Here is a 21,454-nt window from a genome sequence, read left to right on the forward strand (position 1 = left end):
TTGATCCTGGACTATGAGTGGAAAGTGCATGACGATCTGCACGGGAGTGACCACTTTCCTGTCATCCTCCGCCCCACAGATGGGGAAGGTGACTCTCTGCCTGACCGCCTGAAGTATGACAAAGCCGACTGGGGAATTTTTACCACAAAGTTAAGAGCGGAGCTGCAGGAAGAAATAGTCTTACAAAGCAAGGATCCTGCTGACACTCTGACACAGATCATTTTAAATTGCGCCAAAGCAGCAGTCCCATCGTCTACCTCCAAGCCTCAGATGCCAAGAACGCCCTGGTTTGACGCTGAATGTCGGGAGGCCCGTAAGTCTCGGAAGAGAGCGCAATGACGCATCTTTCGGAGACCGGAGGCCGGTAGTATTTGAACAGCTGAGGGCGAAAGCCAGGTATGTTTTTAAAAAGAGGCAGAGAAAATCATGGAGAGATTTTTGCTCTTCCTTCAACCTCCAACACACCCAAGAAGAAAGTGCGGAGGGTTTTTAAAAAAAATTAAGGGCAAAAACGTCTGCCCAACTTTTCACCATCTTAAACTCTCAAACGCTCTGGTCACAGAGAAGAAAGCAGTTGCTAATTTGCTAGCCTCCACAATTGAACTGAACTCTAGATCTGCCAACAAATCTGCTCTGTTTCTCAAAACCAAAAACCTGAAAGAAAAAAACACCCTGCAACTTCTCTTCCGGCAACACAGAGAGCTACAACCTTCCTTTCACTATGAATGAACTAAAATCTGCCCTTCAGACCTGCACGGATTCCTCTCCAGGAATGGATGAGGTCCATTATAAACTTTTAAAACATCTTCCTGAAACCTGTCTGGACACCCTGCTCAAAGTTTGCAACCACATCTGGATCACAGGCTTTTTTCCACCCTCCTGGTGGAAAGCTCTCATAATCCCGGTGCCCAAACTGGGAAAAGACCCCTCGAACCCCTCCAACTACCACCCAATAGCACTGACCAGCTGCTTCTGCAAACTGATGGAGAAGATGGTCAACGGTAGACTGATGTGGAAACTTGAGACCGACGGCCTTCTGGCGAAAGAACAGTGCGGTTTCCGCAAGCATCGATCTACCGTTGGCCATCTGGTTTGTCTGGAAACCACTGTAAGGAATGCCTTTGTCAACAAACAGCATGTGGTGGCCATATTTTTTTTACTGACAGAAAGCTTATGATACCACCTGGAAATTTGGAATCCTCTCTGACCTGCACAAGCTCGGCTTCCGAGGACACCTGCCCCAGTTTATCCACAACTTCTTGCAAGACAGACAATTCCAGGTGAGGGTCGGCACCACCCTGTCCGACATTCACGAGCAGGAGCTGGGTGTTCCGCAAGGGAGCATTCTGTCGCCGGCTCTCTTCAGCATCAAAATAAACAACATCATCCAGTCGGTTCAGAAAGGATCAGACAGCTCGCTGTTCGTGAACGATTTCACCTTGTATGCAACTGGCAGTACGTATGCCAGCATCCAGCGGCGGTTTCAGCTCTGCGTGGACAAAATTCAGTGTTGGGCAGAGGAGAATGGTTTCACCTTTTCGTCCTCCAAAACTGAGTGTATTCATTTCCATAACTTTCGCCAATTCTATCCGGACCCTGAAATCTGTCTGGGAAAATCCACCATCCAGGCGGTCAAGGAAGCCAAATTTTTAGGGGTCGTTTTTGATCAGAAGCTGAACTTCCTCAGCCATATCAAACAGCTGAAAATACCTTGTCAAAGAGCCCAGAACATCATCCGAGTTGTGGCACACACGAACTGGGGTGCTGATAAGAGAACTCTCTTGCACCTCTACAGAGCCCTGGTCCGGTCCAAACTGGATTACGGATGTGTAGTATACGGCTCGGCCAGACCGTCTTACCTGAAACTGCTGGACCCTATACACCACAAAGGGCTCCGTCTCAGCTTAGGTGCATTCCACACAACCCCTGTGCACAGCCTGTATGCAGAGGCGGGGGAACCGCCTCTCTCCAACCGCAGATTGAAGCTGACCCTAAATTATTACTTGAAACTGTTTTCTGAACCCAGAAACCCTGCTTATGACATTGTATTCAACAACCCCTTCAACAAGAAATTTAAAGACAACCCAAACTGCATCCCTCCTCTTGGACTCCGCATTCAGCCGCACATAGAAAATGCCGATCTGGATGTTGGTGGCATCTCAGACTTCTCCAAGTTCCCTGACAGCCCACCGTGGACCTTTAAAACACCTGAGGTCCAATTCGATCTGGCCTCGTACCGTAAAGGCTCCACTAGTTCACTGGCCTACAGAACTTACTTTTCGGAACTCTGCCACAAATTTCCCAATTTCCAAAGAATCTTCACTGACGGTTCCAAGTCAGAGGACGGAGTCACTGCATCTGCGTTTTGTCCCGCCTTTCCTGACCAGCCCTCAATGGAACACATCCTGTCTGACAGCTCAGTGTACACTGCGAAACTGACCACACTGGTTCTGGCGGTAAAAATGGTTCTCTCTTCGAAAAGAGATTCATGATCTTTTCCGACTCCTTGTCAGCCCTGGAGGCGATCGCCTGCAGGAATCTGACTCATCCCAAACTGCTGGAATTCTATGAAGCTTTTACTCTCGTAACGAAGAAAGGATACAAGGTTGTGTTGGCCTGGGTTCCTGGACATGTTGGCATTTGTGGTAACAAAAGGGCAGACCAGCTGGCCAAGAACGCTGTAAAGAAAGAATTATCGAGATCCTTCGTACCATACATAAACATGAAACAGAAGGTGAACACATATGTTAAGGATCTTTGGCAAGAGGAGTGGAACACCCAGACGGACAAGCTATTCCAGATCCGTCCAGACCTAAAAGAGACCCTCCCTTCGGGGGTGAAGAACAGAAAGGAGGAGTCTGTGCTGTGCAGACTGCATGCGGGGCACACTTTTTTTTAATTAATTCTTACTTGTTGAAGGGGGAAGAGGCCCCTGGATGTATTCCCTGTGATGAGCCTCTCACCGTGAAACACGTGCTCCTTGACTGTTGGGATCTGCATGACGTTAGACACAGACATTACACGGCAGTTTCTTTGAAGACCTCGTTTCGTGATGTCCCTCCGTGAGCGCTGATGGACTTCTAGAAAAAAGTGAACATTTTTAATCAGATTTGAAGGTTTTCAACTATGGAAGGTTTTTTAAACTTTGAGTGGAAAGCTTAAAGTGGTGACTCGTTTTTATTGTTTGTTTTTTACCCTTGTAATAGGTATTAACATGCCGATAGCCTTGAGATGGCCTTAGTGGTCGGCGAGGCTCTAAGCACCATAATTTCATTTCATTTCACTATAAGGAAGGGGTGACGTGTGTTGTGATGTGACAGGGTCAGATGGACCATAAGGAAGGGGTGACATATGTTGTGTTGTGATGTGACAGGGTCAGATGGACCATGAGGAAGGGGTGACGTGTGATGTGATGTGACAGGGTCAGATGGACCATGAGGAAGGGGTGACGTATGATGTGATGTGACAGGGTCAGATGGACCATGAGGAAGGGGTGATGTGTGATGTGATGTGACAGGGTCAGATGGACCATGAGGAAGGGGTGACGTGTGATGTGATGTGATGTGACAGGGTCAGATGGACCATGAGGAAGGGGTGATGTGTGATGTGATGTGACAGGGTCAGATGGACCATGAGGAAGGGGTGATGTGTGATGTGATGTGACAGGGTCAGATGGACCATGAGGAAGGGGTGACGTGTGATGTGATGTGATGTGACAGGGTCAGATGGACCATGAGGAAGGGGTGATGTGTGATGTGATGTGACAGGGTCAGATGGACCATGAGGAAGGGGTGACGTGTGATGTGATGTGATGTGACAGGGTCAGATGGACCATGAGGAAGGGGTGACGTGCATGGATGTGATGGTACACACCCACACCCTGGTGACAGGCACCAAAGATGGACAGCTGGCCACATGGGACTTGGACACCTGTTACCCTGTCAGCACTCAGACTGGTCTGTGCTGTTGTCTGTGCTATTGTATGCTGTGTTGTGTTCTACATGGTGCGGTGGAATATGTGTTGTTTTGTTTGTGTTATACTGCATTGTGCTGCTTCAAGGTATGTGATATTTACACGTAAATGTTCATTTCCATTTCATAATAATTTTTTTTTTAATAATATGGACATGACTGCCACAGAAAAGCCTCACAGGCCATTCCTGAGATCAGTGCAAATCCAGAGAAAAAATGGGAAAGGGGTTGAAACTTAGGTGTGATGTCACCAATAAAAGCTGTTGTGACACAACTGCCTATGTGTCTGATGACAAAATCTGTCATAGCCGAATGGTTAAAGTGTTGGACTTTCAGTCTGAGGGTCCCGGGTTCGAATCTTGGTGGCGCCTGGTGGGTAAAGGGTGGAGATTTTTTCCAATCTCCCAGGTCAACAAATGTGCAGACCTGCCAGTGCCTGAACCCCCTTCGTGTGTATATGCACGCAGAAGATCAAATACGCACATTAAAGATCCTGTAATCCATGTCAGCATTTGGTGAGTTACGGAAACAAGAACATACCCAGCATGCACACCCCTGAAAATGGAGTATGGCTACCTACATGGTGAGGTAAATAAACAGAAACGGTCATACATGTGAAATGTTTAATATTACATGTTTGCCTGAGTGTGTATGTGTGCGTGCCTGAAATATGATTGAAAGACACAGTAAACAAATAATGGCAGCCGTCATTTGGCTCTACCCAGGAAGGCAGCCTGTTGTGTAAATGACCCCATGTTTGTAAAGCGCTAAGAGCTTGGTCTCCCACTGAGGATAGGCGCTATATGAGTATCCATATAAATCATAAGGGTACTGATATACCCACAGCCTGGTGTGCCAATATTGTTTTTCACACTAAACCTAAGTTTGACAGGAAAGCACACCACACAGACACACACACACACACACACACACACAAGGAAAAGTTTTTAAAACATAAAGGAACATTATTCCCCAAGAATATTATGAAAGAAAAGATCAAATCCATCAGCTTGCTATACAGGATTAATAACCTCTACTTTCTTCTGTATAAAACTTGATGCGCTGAAGACAAACGATAGTAAAAATGTTACATGCATCTGTGGTAAGCAGTTCAGCATGCATCATTGTTTGTTTCACTGTCAGCAGTTATGTACCTTCTTGTCCAGGTATTTCAAAGAGAATAACTGTTCTGCAGATGATTTTTGGAAAGTTATTTCTGACAGGGTTCTTATTGTCAAACTTTCACAGGCATTATTTCATAGCCCTATTTCTACATTCCTTTGTACTTCAAAATTGTGTTAATGGTTTCTGATTATTATTATTATCATTATTGAATTGTTACTGTTAAATGTAATTGCATGTTAGGTATGCATGTTTTGGTAGTTTTCTACCTTTTCTGTTTTCCTCCCCCCCCCCCCCCCCCCCCCACAGCCCCCCACTCTCTCTCTCCAGTCATCTTGCTTAAAACAATATTGCATCTCTGGGATGGGCACAAAAAAAAAAACAAAAAAAAAAGAAGCCAAATTATATACAAACTGAATTTACTGTTATATATATATTTTATTCTCTAAACTTGGCACTTTGATGTGATATTCTGACACAACAACAAGAGCAGTCATTTTTATCATTTTTTGTTCAAACAGGAACTTCTTTTGCTAAGCTTGGAAGTTATATATATTTTGCATGTCTTTGGTGCAGATAGTAAAAAAAGGAAATTAATCTGTAATTAATGCTGGGGGGTTAATTTGCTTTAAACCGATCTTTCTCATCTTAAACATTACATTTTGAAATTATACTCAGTACATAAAAAGCTTGTGTGTTTTAATCTCAGTGTATAGGGCTTTCACTATGTTCATTCACCCAAGTGGTCTTTTTCGGAAAATACTAAAATCAATACTACAAATGGACTTTATAGATCTATTGGCTGAGCCCTGAAGGTCATGGGCAAAAATCAGTTGCGTACACATATTTATACATATTCAAAGCATGTGCTCATATTCCTCCCGAACACAAAGAACGCCATTTTGTTTCAAGTTGTTGACCTGCCCATTCAATCCTATATTCAATCGACAATACACGATAACATGTGATTGAAAGTTGGAGAAGAACACCGTTAAATATTTATTCAGAGAAAGATTTGTGAATGCCTCATCACTTACTGGATTATGCCCCAAAACTGCCCTAAAAATATCAACAAAATCAGTCGCAATTCACAGTTGAAAATAATAAACCATGAGAGTTAATACTCTTGATGAAACGTAAAAATTTCCAGTCTTGACCTTTCTCAAAAAGTCCTTTTCACTTCATACGACGTTTAGAAGTACTTGTACTTGGCTCTACATGTTATTAGTTTAACAAAATACTCAATTTTCATATCAACTTCAAGTTATAAAACTAGAATGAGCATAAAAGAGAAATTGAATCGACCGTGTAACTAAACTTGTCCATTTATCTAGATCCAGAGAAAGCGGCTAAATGTTGCGGTGTGATTGCAGTGATGGCCACATCTCCTTTACTGCTGACTTAAAAAGAATTTTTAATTGCCCTTAAAGATTTTTTGAATGCCCAAGATACACCAGAATAATATGATTTAAACAGCGTTCTCACTGCGAATACCGCAATCGATTTATCGGCCTTAAAAAAGCATGTTTAAATGTTAAATTTTTGAATGTCAGTTAAGAAGCCACGATAGTGTAATGGATAAGGTAGTTTCTTCTCACCCGAACATATTGGGGTTCGAATCTGCTGTCAGGACTTTTTTTTTTCTTTTTTCTTTTTCTTTTTTTTAACCCGAATCTTTATAATAACAAATACAGAACACATTTTAACGATTAGATTAAAAAAATTTAAAAAAAGTGTATCACAAGTGAGTCTTGAAGGCCTTGCCTCTCTAGTTTTTAGTGTTATACCTGATGGCTGCGCCACAGCAAAATCCTTCCACTAATTGGAATGCAAAGAAACTTTGTGATGTGTTGGTTTCACTTTCATCTTGATCCTCATCTGGCTCTGGTTCTGGTTTGTATACAAGTAGTGGTTCATAAGTTGTATAAAATAAATGTTCAGGGTGGGTTACATTGGTTGATGAGGTCTGGTTCAGACTCAGGAAACATTGATTTCTTCTGTAGGTCCAGCCATCAGGTGTCCTAATGTGGTAGGACCTTGGTGTTTTGTTTTGTTTGGTGACAGATGATGATTGCTATTTTTCACCTTTCGACAACTGAACAAAAACTTTGTCACCAGATTTCAGGGCTGGTAAAGGGCATGGTGAGCGGTCTTAATATTTCGTCTGTCTTTCCTGCATTTGTTGTTTCCGGCCAATCGACTGTTGCTGGTTTCAGTTTTGTGTTCTGTTGCTGGTAGAACACAGCATAGCTGGCGGTCCATTAGAAGTTTAGCAGGGGAAGCTAGATTGTCAGTGGACGTTGTCCTGTTTTCAAGAAGAGCAAACAGTGGTTGACTTCCTTCAGCTTTGGACTTGTTCATTATGTTTTTACGGTTTGCACCATTTTTTTCTTTGAGTCCATATGATTGAGGATGTTCAGGGCTTGGAAGTTACATGGCAGAAATCCCAGGTAAATGCAAAGTTAGCAAACTCTGAAGATGTGAACTGTGGTCTGTTGTCGCTGATGAGGGTTTCTGGTATGCCATGACGTGCGAAATGTGCTGACAGTTTCCTTATGATAGATGAAGATGTTGTCGTGTTCAGTTCATCAGTTTCAAAGAACTGACATTTTAGATATTACCTCCGTGTTTCACAGATGGATCAGTTAGTAATAAATGGGGCCACTTTTGTAATCCCCAAATTTAACATAAAAAAGAGATTTCACTTAACTAAAGGTTGCTCAATTTTTACTGCTGAATTGTTTGCAATTATGATGGCTTTCAGCTTTTTTTTTTTTTTTTTTTTTTTTTTTAGTGATATGCCTCTTATCCCTCCAAAATTCTTATATTATCTGATTCAGAATCAGCATTGATGGCTTTACATGATCAGTCTTCATCTGAACAAGCAGATATTCTAACAAAATTTTTATTTCATCCACCAGTTAATTATGTGAGGTTCCGACATTTCACATTTGTGGGTTCCTGGACATTCCAGTCTTCGTGGCAACGAAATGGCTGATGAAAGAAGCTGCATCGAAAAATTCTATTTCAGTTGATTACAGTATTCCTGTTTCTGTGTCTATCTGGAGTTTCAGACAGAAACAGTTCCCAGAAAATTCAAATAAGAAGCATTGGTGGGATCTCTCTCTTCCTGTAAAGAAAGGACAAATGCATGGTTATGAAGATTTTTGAAACCATCACCAGTGTGTGTGACACACAATCACATTTCAAACCATTTCATAATATGATTACATCCTTTAATCTTTCAGTTACCATGTCCAGCATCTTTCACTCAGGGAAAGAAAATGGTTTGTCTCTGACAAAAACTGCAGTTGACTTAATCAGAACCATCCAAATGATTGGTTTTTGTAATTTGTTTTTTCTTTTTTTTTCCCAGTGTATATTATGCTGTAGAGTTATCCCTCTGTTTTTATTAAATCCAAGTTAGTGTTTCGTTTTGGGTGATAGTGTCAGATTTACTTGTAGAGGAAAATTCTCATTATTCTAATTAGTGGAACTGTTTGACTCTAACAAGTAATATCTGGTCTTGATTACAGTATGAAACCTTGATTTAACGATGGCATACTGTAAGTGTGCAATGAAATACACTTTTTAATGTTTAGTGCAAGTGTGTGGGGGTGGGGGTGGGTGGATGGGGGCTGTAGGTGAGAGAGAAAGAGACAGAGAGACAGAGTGTGTGTCTGTGTGTCTGTGTCTGTGTACATGTGTGTGTATGTCTGTGTGTGTGTGTCTGTGTGTGTGTGTGTGTGTGTGAGAGAGAGAGAGAGAGAGAGAGAGATTCTGTACATGGGTGGGAATACTTACATGTCTTTGGAGCGGGAGAAAGAGATCAGAATGTGACTATACAAGTGTACTTTGGGGAGGGGGATGAGGTGGGGGAATCTGAATGGGCGTATGTGTGCAGGCATGGATGTATGCAGGAGGTGGGTGGGGGATACACGTCTGTGAGTATGTGTGTGTGTTAAAACATTTTTGAGATATTGATATTATTGATATTTGGTAAAATGATTTGTTAGATATTTGCTTTTTGAAATTGTATTCATATCATTGTTGTGTTTTTTTGGTTGTTTTTTTCAAATTTGATTTTCTTTGTGTTGCTCAGTTAATATGAATTCATATGATTATTAAAATGTCAGTACAACAAAAAGTTAATCTGACAATAAATGGTTTCAGTCAGTCAGGCCATGTCATTGTCCCCCATCTGCATCCCACTGGGTTGGGAATAGTTGCCTCACTACCTCTCTGGATGTTGTCTGTCTCCTGAGACAGTTGAAGATGATGTATCACATCAACTGACAAGGCTTGCCTCTTGCATCACTATTGTGAGTGCCACTCTGGGCAAGTCCTATTATCTCACTTTTGTGAATGTAATACCAGATGTTATGCTACCACTGTCTTCTGTTGCCCAAAGAAAGTCTTGTGAGCTGACTAAAAACTCCAGAGAGAAAAATCAAGGTTTCTGTAAGGAAAAAACTATTTCTGTTATCAAAGGCTGGCAAATCAGTCATGCCTTCATTGGCCCCAAACCAAGGGAGTTAACCATTCTTGAGATTGGCTTCCTTCTCAGGTCCAGTGCGAGGGTTTATTACAGTGGTTGGATGGCTGAGTCAAACCCTGTTATTAGACGAACAAGAATGCTGATGCTCTGAATGTGAATTACAATAGTTCATGGGAATGTGCAGTTATTATTTTAAAAATGTGTTTTTTTTCCTCCAGAAACATTAATAATTACAATGTCATTTCTATAAATGTTGAATGTTATATTAATTGCTTATCATTTGCCTGTTTCTGTTTCAGTCCATTATGGGAAAATGAATGCTTGTCTCGTTTGTCCAGGTAATCAGTTTTCATTTGTTGCTGTGGCAGATGTATTGGCTGGCTGTTTTATTTAAATGTTGGATTATGTTATCCACAGTTGTCCAGTCACTTATTTTAAGAGTTAGTTAAGGATGTAATTGTTGATTGATATGCTTGTGAATTGTAAATCTTCACAGTCATCCAGTTGCATTGAAAGTAAAGTTCCAAAAACATGGTTTTAAACTTTTCAGTCTTGCAAAATTGCTTTGAAATGCAAAATCAGATGTTATTTATAACTCTTTCATCCCTCTAGCCTGGTATTCTGGTTTACAGATATCTTAACCTTCAGTTGTGGAGCTCTGAAAACCATGCAGCAGATAATTCCTCCTTTCCTTTCTACAGCCCAAAAAATCAGTTCTCACTGTAATCTCTTTGAACTTCGCACAAGTTGTGTCATCAGTGTGAGTCTTCTATCCTTGACCTGGCATCACTAGCGGGGCAGTGGCTGTTAATGGAATGGGTGCCAGACACCCCATTTCTGAGCTATGGGAAAGTGGTCGCTGCCTCATTTTTGTCAGAGTGCTGCATAGACAAGGCTCTGCTGACGGAACATGTATACATGGAAAATGGAACATGTAGAAAATTCAGATTCTGACCAGTTTTCAGATGATGAGTTTTAAAATGCTTTATCAGATAATGAGTATGGTCTGTTACAACTAAATTAAGAGGTGCGAAGATAATGAGTATGGTCTGTTACAACTGAATTAAGAGGTGCGATTAACTGCTGCTATATAAGCACTGATAGCAGGTAATGAAAGTGGAGAGGAGCTGGGTGATGAAAACCTGCATGACTGCTTCAAGGTATATAGACATGTGTCACTTTTGTGTGACATAGAATGTCATGGCTGTGACACGGACGTGTGTATATAGAGAACATTTTGTTTGTGAATAGTTTATGTGCAAGAACTGTGTGAATAATATTCTTATATTGGCTCAGTATAACTGCTTGTGCAGTGACATACATTCTCTTTGAGACAGCAAACAAATTCTGAATCACTCATTTGGTAGGGACAATAGTAGTGATGACTGTGACAGGTTTTTTTTATGGATATGACCAGCAGTGTGGCACTAAGGTTTATCTAGGGCACTACTTGGTGGTACCTACATGATGTGCATGCTCTGCAAGCAAAACACCATCCTTCATGTGGTACATACTTCTGTGTGTTGTGTTTGACCCCAAACTCTCCAGAGTGTCACCTGAGATGTCACCTTTAAGTGTCAACAGGGTCACATACTTTTCTGTACACAATGGTATATGACAATCATAGTGTACTGTAATGTCTCCAAAATAAGTACCCTGTTTTGTACTTTCTTTCTTCTCTCAGGAATGAAGGAACATAATTATATATCATAGGAATCTGGGAACAAGGGGAAGTAATGGTTCATTAAAAATTTGGAATGAAAGAGTGAAAATGATAAAAACGTATAACACCATATACAGTTGTGCTGATTCAGTCATATCTAGCAAAAAGGCACACTCATCCCAAGTGAATTTTGTCTGCTGCCATAAATTAATCTCATTTGAACGTCCTGTCATTGTGAGAGCACTGTGACGTCACAGACTTGTTAACCCTTTGAGCACTGAGTTCCTGAGCAATTTTAACCCTTCTGCCTGAGCTCCTAAGCCAAAATTTGCAAATAATTGGTATTAAACCCTTTGCGTCCTGACCACCACTTTACCGGTGGCAGAGAAAAATGACATAATGCCCAGCCACCGCTTGAGCGGTACGTAAACACTTGAAGCGTGCAGAGTCTCAATCTGGCCCGTCAGGGCAGAAATCAGGGACGAAATGTGCGAGAAAAGAACTGTACACAACGCAGCAAGTAATTGATATGCTTGATGATTTATCGGAAGTAGAGTATGACAATGATTACTCTGATAGTGAGGTGGAATTCAAATCGGATGATTTTGCTACAGATAGTGATGTTGAAAATGAATCTGAGCATGCAGAATCAGTTGATCAAAGGAGGCGTGTCAGGTTGAGACTCTGCACACTTCATGGTAGAAATCGATCTTTTTTATCCAAAGCACATGCACAAAACACAGTGAAAAGGCGCAGCAATGTTGGTACTACGTTCACTGATGTCAGAATATTACAGTTTTTCTGATTGGCTCTTCAATATAAGTCAACCAATAGCAAAACACGACACAAGTGTTTACGCACCGCTCAACCGGTGGCCAGGCATTATGCCACCCCTCCCCACCACCGGTAAAGCGGTGGTCAGCGCTCAAAGGGTTAAGCTGAAACAATGCAAGGCTGGCAGTATTGCCTGTTTACAATTTGTCACAAGATGCTGAATCAGTGTGCTGCAGTTAGATGCATGGTAATATTATGTAAAGGGTTTTCTTTCATCACCAGATGATATATTATTATATCATTTGCCAAATATTTTGCTCTTGGTGTGATTTGAAGTAGGCTATACTTGCTGTGTAATTATTCCTCCTTGTCACTCTCAGACATGCACTTTTTTTTACATGGCACAAAACTTGTCAGGTGCGTGACTGCAAGAAGTATGAGTGCATGCAAATATATGTGTGTGTGTGTGTGTGTGTGTGTGTGTGTGTGTGTGTGTGTGTGTGTGTGTGAAGATGGATGAGGCCTGAGTATACACATATGGAGACAGAGGGTGCTTATGAGACATTGCATTGATGTATAAGTATTGCATTGATGCATAAGTATGATATATCTGTACATGTGTCTGTGTGTATGTGCTTGTGCAGGTGTGTACATGTGTGTGAATGTGCACAAGTTAACCTTACAAAGCCCGTTTTTATTCTTAACCACTTGTTCATGTACTATTCTTTTTTTTCTTTTACATTTTTATTTATTTACCTGTGCTTACTTGGTTTTGATAAAATAAAAAATCACTTTTGTTTCTGTCTTTTGAGTTTATTTTATTTCATTTTTTCCACAGTTTTCAAACTCACACCTCCCAGGGGGGGCATCAGTGCTTCTGAAGGTTTATTGCTTTCTACTTCCAGGCCTTATTTGATAGCCTACATAGGCATTGTACCTGACCAGGCTGAATACGTGGTTGTTTTGTACTGATGCCCCTGGTAGGGCTTCCCATGCCGAACAGGTTGTGAGTGAGGCCCAAACTAAAAGTGACCCACTGTCCCTTTTGCTGTTCTCTCTTCTTCTTTTTTTTAACACCTCTTTTCTGTCTTCAGCTCCCCATCAAGCCTTCTTTTCCACATTCTTATTTCTCTGTGGCCTTCTTCAGCCCCGCCGTGTTTGCCATGCAGCACGATGGAGGGGAATGAGGTCCTGGTGATTAAGAGAGCATGCTGCTCTCAACACGTCCCTTTGGTTCAGACCTCTCCTTGACAGGCAGCACATATTGGCCCGAGTGTGTCAATCGGCTACCCCTATGTAGAGATGGGTCAAGACTGGCAGTTTAGAAGCTGACTAAGGCAACCCCCGCAGTGTCCAGTTCTCTGTTGCCAGGAGCTGGGCATGATTGGGGGCTGTGGGTGGGGATACAGTTAGTTCTTGACTGTTAGTCATATGTCCCTCCAGAAACATGGAACGGGTGAAGCTGGTGTTCCCTTGACACAGGCCCCTAAGCTGGACTCCATGGTGGGTGGGTAAGGGAGGGATGAATCTTAAAATTTCTAAAACATTCCCCCAAAAGTGGCAAAGAGGAGGAGACCAGGAACGGAGAGCCACTCTGACTCTGATTTGGAGGTCTGAGAGTCATCTGGGTATTGGCCATGTTGGCTTGTGGTGGAGGGTGCTGATGCTGACAGGCCCTTGTCAGCCCTCGGCCCTTTTGCTATCCAGAATGGATTTCAGTGTCTGGCTGGTACCCTGAAATCCATCAAGTGATTGAGGAATGGATCCTTTCTGGTGGAGTGTTCATCGAAGAGGCAGTCGCAACCTGCTGGTGGATTGGGCAGTGAAGGTCTCCCCTTACGGAGGACTTAACTCCTGGAAGGGGGTAATTCTGTGCCCTGATTTGAAAGGTGTCTTGGAGGCTGAAATCAAGGAGTGGTCTTCTCAAGGGTCACTGACGTGTACAGGGTGATGGTACATAAGGGGTCGGACAGAGTTCCAACCAGCACTTATTTCCTCACCTTCTGTTGCCCAAACATTTCTAAAGACATCACAGTTGGCTACCTGCAGGTGAGCATGTCTTTTTACATGCCATCCCCTCTCCGGTGCTTCAAGTTCCAGAAGTTCAGTCATGTGCGAGATTGCTGCAAGGAGGAAGAGGTGTGTGGTACCTGCTTAAAGGCGGTTGACCAGGGCGAATGTGACAGTCCAGCCCTTTGCGTCAACTGCAGAGGCACCACCTGTCTTCTTCTAAAGATTGCCTGGCTATATCCACAGTTCTTCCCCTCTACTCCTCTGTATGACTGGCATAGTGAACATCCACGCCTTGTTGTGAACACTACTCATTCCATCCTGAGGGGAAAAATTGTGGATATTGCTGAACGCCCCACCTGGAAAAAAGAGAAAGAGTTCCAAAGGGTGAAGACAGAGAAGAAGATACCTGTTTTTGAGGCAAGAAAGATTGTGGAGGCTCCTTTGCCAAAGGCGCGACCTTCGTACATGGCAGTAATAAGACCCAAGATAGTTAACACTGCAGTCCAAACAGAGTCCACAGGGATGCAGACAGACTCACCAGTTAAGGCAGTCAGGTCATCGGCCTCGGGTGAAGGTGCTGTATCCACCCCTTCCCATCCTGCACGGCAGTCCTCAGGGGCTGCTGGGCAGGGGGGAAAGCCTCTGGCAGAGGCATGGTATCTATCCCCCCCCATCCCCCTCCAGCTGGCTCCTTGGGCTGGTGGGAGTGCCCAGAAGCCTCCCCCACCCCCACCCCCCTCCCCTGTCCAAAACCAAATAAGGAGGGAAAGCCTACAGGCTCAGCGGGGTCAAGGAGGGCTGAGGTGGTGGATGTTCTGGCTCAGCCAGACTCAGACATAGACGAAATAAGCACACCTAATCGCTTTTCGGTCTTGTCCGACCATGGCCCATCACAGGTGGAGGAGCAGGAGGTAGAGATGGACTGAGGAGCTGCTTTTATGGCTATAATTCAGTGGAATATTTGTGGTTTTAACACTAACTTTCAAGAACTCCAGTTGCTTTCAGGTTTTAACTAATTTCTAAACCCACTCAACCTAAGCAAGAGGGATTAATGAGAGGTATTGATCTGTTTTTACATGTCATTTTTATATAGCACCTTTTCCTTAAACACACTTTTACAGACGATGGCAGCCAGTCACACTAAGTAAAACTACCACTGTCTGTTCAGTCTATCTTCCTCCTTCTGTCCCTGTTCTGAGGCAGGACCTCATGAACCTTGTCATCCGTCTTTCATGACCATTTTTGCTGTTGGGCCACTTCAGTGGCCACTCACCACTCTGGGGTGAGGTGACATCAGCCTGAGGTCTTCTCTTGGAAAACTTTCTTTCAGACATGGACCTGTGTTGTCTAAACGACAAATCACCCACTTAACTCTATCTTTCTAGTGAAAGTGAGGTATGTTTTCAAAAGAGCAAGCAACAATCCTGGAGAGATTTTTGCTCTTTGTTGACCTCCAACACACCCAAGAAGAAAGTCTGGAAATTTTTAAAGAAAATAAATGGAAAAAATTGTTTGCCCAATCTTACACCATCTGAAGCTCTCAGACGCTCTGATTACAGAGAAAAAGGCATTTGCCAATTTGTTTGCCTCCACAATTGAATTGAACTCGGCATCTACCCATAAATCCACCCTGTTCCTCAAAACAAAAGCCTGAAAGAAAAAACGCCTCTGCAACTTTTCATCTGACAACACTGAAAATTATAGCCTTCCATTTACACAAAACAAAATATGATCTGCCCTTCAAACCTCTACAGATTCTCTCCTGGATTGGATGAGATTCACTACAAACTTTTGAAACAGATTCCAGAAACCTGTCTTGAAACTCTACTCAAAGTTTACAACCATATCTGGACCACAGGCTTTTTCCCACCCTCTTGGCAGAAAGCCCTCATAATCCCGTACCAAAACCAGGAAAAGACCTCTCTAACCCTTCAAACTACTGACCAGTTGCACTGACCAGCTGCATTTGTAAACTAATGGTGAAGATGGTCAACGGTAGACTGATGTGAAAAACTAGAGACCGATGGCCATCTGGCAAAAGAGCAGTGCAGTTTCCACAAGCATTGGTCTACTGTTGACCATCTGGTCTGTCTGGAAACCACTGTCTGAAATGCCTTCCTTAATAATGCATGTAGTGGCCATATTTTTTTTGTGTTTTTTTTTTGAGAAAGCCTATGATACTACCTGGAAATGTGGCATCCTCTCTGATCTTTACAACCTCGGCTTCTGAGGACACCTCCCCCAGTTTGTCCACAATTACTTGCAAGACCGACAGTTCCAGGTGATGGTCGGCACCACTCTGTCCGACGTTCACGAGCAGGAGCTAGGTGTTCCACAAGGGAGCATTCTGTCATCTGCTCTCTTCAGCATCAAGATTAATGACATTGTCCAGTCAGTCCAGAAGGGATTGGACAGCTCTGCGTGGACGATTTTGCCCTCTACGTGACTAGTAGCACGTACACCAGCATCCATTGACGGCTCAAGTTCTGCATAGATAAAATTCAGCATTGGGCAGAGGAGAATGGTTTCACCTTTCTTCCATGAAAACTCAGTGTATCCACTTTCACAACTTTTGGCAATTCTTTCTGGACCCTGAAATTCCATCTGGGAAAATCCACCATCCCAGCGGTCAAAGAAGCCAGGTTTCTGGGGGGTAATTTTTTATCAGAAGCTGAATTTCCTCAGTCACATTAACCCAAGGCTGCCTTCATGACGAGATAACTCGTCATCGAAATATTCTGACTTTTCACTGCTTTGCATTCAGTTCATTGACAAAAATGCTAGTAGCTTTAGCTTGGGGAATCTTTCTAGATTCTCTCATAGCTAGAGACACCATCAGCATCATGAGGCAGTCCTTTATTTGAACGTTTTGGTTGGGTTACTGGCCCACACTGTTTGCCTGGCTCCTCTCCTCGCTCGCTCAACAAAATGTCGGACTATCGCCGTGCTCAAGACAGGCAATCATGGCAAACTAAATCAACCAAGATTGCTTTCTTTAGCTGATGCTTAGAAAGAATTGAAGCGTAAATTCGAAGAAGACAGTGATGAACATTTATAGGACGATTTGATAGAAAATAAAGGGAGCAATCAAGAGAGTGGCCAAGATAACAACTATCAGTGAGTGATGTCGGCTGTATGGGTCATAGCAGACTACAGAAAGTGACCAAATTATTAGCAGGACACATTATGAGTGATTTTGTTGGCACTCAGCCAACGCGGTCTAATGAGAACTGGATAAAGTGACCGTGTGAGAGGGGTGAAGAGGAGGGGGATGGAGACTGAGGGGGTTTGGTCTCACATCCACATTATCACTTGGAGAAGTCACAATGCATTGTGTACGTAGCTCTTTTTTATTTTATTTTGTTGTTGTTGTTTTTTTGTGGGTGTTCTAGTATGATTTTGTGTGTGCAGATATTCCATTTGTCCAGAAAATATGATATCTTAGTGCAAATTACCTGACTGATGTTTGTAATGAACAAGTTGAAAATATGACAAAAAGCAAAACACTGATTTCAAAACAACAGCATGTCACTGAAAGTATATAAAATGGGAAAACATCATGTGTTTTGTATTCTTTATTCATTTACCTTTCAGAAATATATACTTTTATGGGTCTTTCTCCAATAATAAAGAGCACATAATTTTTTGAAAATTTATACCCGTTTTTTGTGCAAAAACCTTGGCAAATAGATTTCATTTAAATCTTATTTTCCTGGCAACGAAAGGGTTAAATAGTTGAAAATTCTCCAGCCAAAAAGCTCTGAACATCATCCAGGCAGTGGCACACACAGACAGCGGCACTGATAAGAAAACACTTTTGCACCTCTTAAGATCCAAACTGGAACTACAGGTGTGTAGTCTATGGCTCGGCCAGATTGTCTTACCTGAAACTGCTAGACCCAAAATACCAGCTTAGGCGCGTTCCACACTACCTCTGTGCACAGCTTTTATGCAGAGGCAGGGAAACTGCCTCTTTCCAATTGCAGATTGAAGCTGTTCTTCAGCTATTATTTTCTTTGAACCGAAAAAATCCTGCATGCAATAGTGTTTAAAAAACAAACACCTTCAGTAAAAAATTGAAGACAACCCAAACTGCATCCTTCCACACTCCGTATTCAGCCACACATGGAAAATGCTGATCTGTATGTCAGTGGGCATATCAGATTTTCCCCGACAAACCACTGTGGACCTTTAAAACACCTGAAGTATGATTCAGTCAGGCCTCATACCGTAAAACTCCACCAGTTCACTGACCTACAAAACGTACTTTTCGGAACTCTGCCACAAATTTCCCACCTTTCAGAAAATCTTCACTGATGGTTCCAAGTCAGAGAGGGTGTCGCTGCATCTTGTGTTCTGTCCCGCCTTTCCTGACCATTCTGTCTGACAGCTCAGTTTACACAGTGGAACTGACCGCAACTGGTTCTGGCGTTAAATTATGGTTCTCCATTCAAAACAAGAGCTTTATGATCTTTTAAGGCTCCTTGTCAGCCCTGGAGGCATCGCCTGCAGGAATCTGACACATCAGAAACTGCTGGAATTTTATGAAATTTTTACACTCGTAACATGGAAAGGTTATACATTGTTTGGGCCTGGGTCCTGGCCATGTTGGTATTCATGATAATGAAATGGCAGACCAGCTGGCCAGGAATGCTGTAAAGGAAAAATTATCAAGATCCTATGTACCATACAAAGACATGAAGCAGAAGGTGAACACTTACATTAAGGATCTTTTGGCAAGAGGGGTAGAACAGACGGACACAAGTTGTTCCAAATTCATCCAGACCTAAAAGAGACTCTCCCATTGGTTGTGAAGAATCGAAGGACGAGTCTGGCGCTCTGCAGACTGCACAAAGGGCACACTTTTTCTTACTCATTCTTACTTGTTAAAGGAGGCCCCTTGATTTATTGGGCTGTGATGAGTGGTCTTACTATGAAACCCATGCTCCTTGACTGCTGGATCTGCTTGACGTTAGACCAGACATTACACAGCGGATTCTCTGGGGACTTTCTGTCGTGATGTCCCTCCGTGGGTGCTGATGGACTTTTTGAAAGAAGTGAACATTTTTAATCAATTGAAATGTTTTAAACTGTGGAAGGTTTTTAAACTTTGAGTGGAAAGCTTGAAGCAGTGATAGTTTTTATTGTACATTTTTACCCATAACGTAATAATAATAATAATAATAATGGATACTTATATAGCACACTATCCAGAATCTGCTCTAGTGCTTTACAAAAACGCTTTTGATAACATAAAATATTATATCTATGTTACATACACACACCAAAATGTGACCACACACACACTCACAAACGCACGCACGCACGTACGCGCACACACACACGCACGCACGCACAACACACACACACACACACACACTGCATACATACATTTTAACATACATGTGTATCTAACAGCTACCCTAACAAATACGCACACATAGGGCAGGCACAAACTTACATAAACACACGCACACACAATACACATTCATATACATGCATGTAGTTGTGGACCTGCACAATTGAACTTATTGCTGAGGGAAAAGGTGAGTTTTTGAGACGAGATTTAAAGATGCGAGGGAATCAGAGTGACGGAGGTTATCATGGAGCTTGTTCCACGTCTTTGGGCGATTGAAAAGAAAACGATCTGTGTCCATAGTCTTACTTCTGACGTGAGGGTATTCCTGAGAAGTCGAGTATCAGAGGAAGAACGGAGCTGGCGAGACGGGGTATAGATATGGGATGAGTTCAGAAAGATACTTGGGGGGCCAGATCCGTTGACTGCAGAAAAGGTACAGAGTGATAGCTTATAGTCTATTCGATCAGAAACAGGCAACCAGTGGAGAGACTGAAGGAGAGGAGAAACATGGTCAAATTTAGAAGCTCTGCAAATGAGTCTGGCAGCGTTATTCTGAATTCGTTGAGTCCTGTCTAACAGGTATTTGGGAAGGCCGTCCAAAAGAGAGTTGCAGTAATCCAATCTTGAAGAACCAGAGAGCATACAAGTGTCTTTGGTTCATCGGTTTGAGAGATAGTGGCGGATAGAGCTGATTCTACGCAGTTCCAAATAGGCAACTTTACAGATAATCGAAATGTGCTGTTGGAAGGAAAGAGACTGTCCCAGGATTACACCAAGACTGCGAACAGAGGGAGAAAGTGAAACAGTGCGCTATTGATCAGAACAGAGTCAGGGAAGGAAGGATGTTGACGAAACTTCTTTGGACAGGTTTATCATCAATTCAGTCTTATCATCATTTAATTGCAGCTTGTTGAGAGTCATCCATCCTTTAGGCCAGCTATGCACTCCTGTGTTTGAGTCACCAGTGCATCAAATTCAGCTATGGAAGCCGACTGATAAGTTGTGTGTCATCAGCAAAGCTCTCATGCGACATCGCATGATGACTGATGACATCCGACACAGGAGCCGCATACAGCACGAAAAGAACAGGACCTAGGACGGGACCCTTGTGGGACACCATATTCAAGGCAGATTATTCTAGAGTATGTACCATTTAACAACACTTTTTTTGTAGATCGCAGGAAAAAAATGCCCTCAGTGCAGTGTCCCGAATCCAAAGAAGTTTAAGTCTTTTTCAAGAGGATAGAGTGGTCGATAGTGCAAAAACTGTGACAAAAACTAAGAGAGCGAGAACAGATATCTTCCCTCAAATCCAAAGCAAAAATTCACTTTTTTAAGAAGGGTGTTTTTGCAACTATGGGCCACTCTATAATTACTGGGGAATTAAGTAAACCTTTGCTCCAGATAGTAAAACTGGAAATTTGATCTTTCTAATTTTGATAAAAATGACAGATTAGAGCAGGGCGAAATTTTTCAAGCAATTATGATCCCAAAAAATGGTTTCTTGATGAGTGGCGTACAATAGCAGACTTGAGGCTTCCAGGGGAAACAACAGGCAAAGGGAAAAATTGTGACGAGTAATATGTGGGATAGAACTCAATACTTTTAAACAACAAAGAAGACGGGACGGGGCAAGCTCACAGGATTTGGACAAGCGCCAGACACACTTCTTTACAAATCTTCAAAATTACCGGTTGGAAACAATGTAAAACAGGACCACTGTACACGCGTTCTTGAACGGGTGAAGAAGGAGACACAACAGAGTCAAGCTTCTCACGAATGCATGATATTTTGCCGGTGAAGAAGTCAGAAAACTTTGAGGGAGTTTCCTGCGCCGAAAATGTTGTAGGGAGAGGAGTGTTTTTCATTTTTACCTAGTAGATTGTTCGTAGCGTTGAAAAGCTGTTTGGCTGTGGTGCATGCAAGGATTTTAGAAGAGTAGAACTTTGACGTTGGCCCTGTCAACAATGTTTGTTACATTATTCCTGGCTGTCTGAAAAATGTCCCTACTGATGGTCAAACTAGTGGCGCGCCAGTGCCTCTCAGCTCTTCT

At 42.6% G+C, this 21,454-nt stretch overlaps 1 protein-coding gene across 1 annotated transcript in view; it reads left to right on the forward strand.

Moving 5' to 3' along the window:
- Nucleotides 1-3,809: 3,809 nt before the first annotated feature.
- The window catches only part of LOC143300720 (protein FAN-like), a 55,314-nt gene continuing 37,669 nt past the window's right edge, over nucleotides 3,810-21,454 (forward strand). Inside the window, exons 1-2 of the mRNA XM_076614598.1 lie at nucleotides 3,810-3,956; nucleotides 9,892-9,930. Of these exons, the coding sequence (XP_076470713.1) occupies nucleotides 3,827-3,956; nucleotides 9,892-9,930 (169 nt within the window). The 5' untranslated portion in view covers nucleotides 3,810-3,826. The remainder of the gene's footprint in view (nucleotides 3,957-9,891; nucleotides 9,931-21,454) is intronic.

Source organism: Babylonia areolata, chromosome 26 (assembly GCF_041734735.1).
Source record: "Babylonia areolata isolate BAREFJ2019XMU chromosome 26, ASM4173473v1, whole genome shotgun sequence".
NCBI classification, from domain to species: Eukaryota; Metazoa; Mollusca; class Gastropoda; order Neogastropoda; family Buccinidae; genus Babylonia; species Babylonia areolata.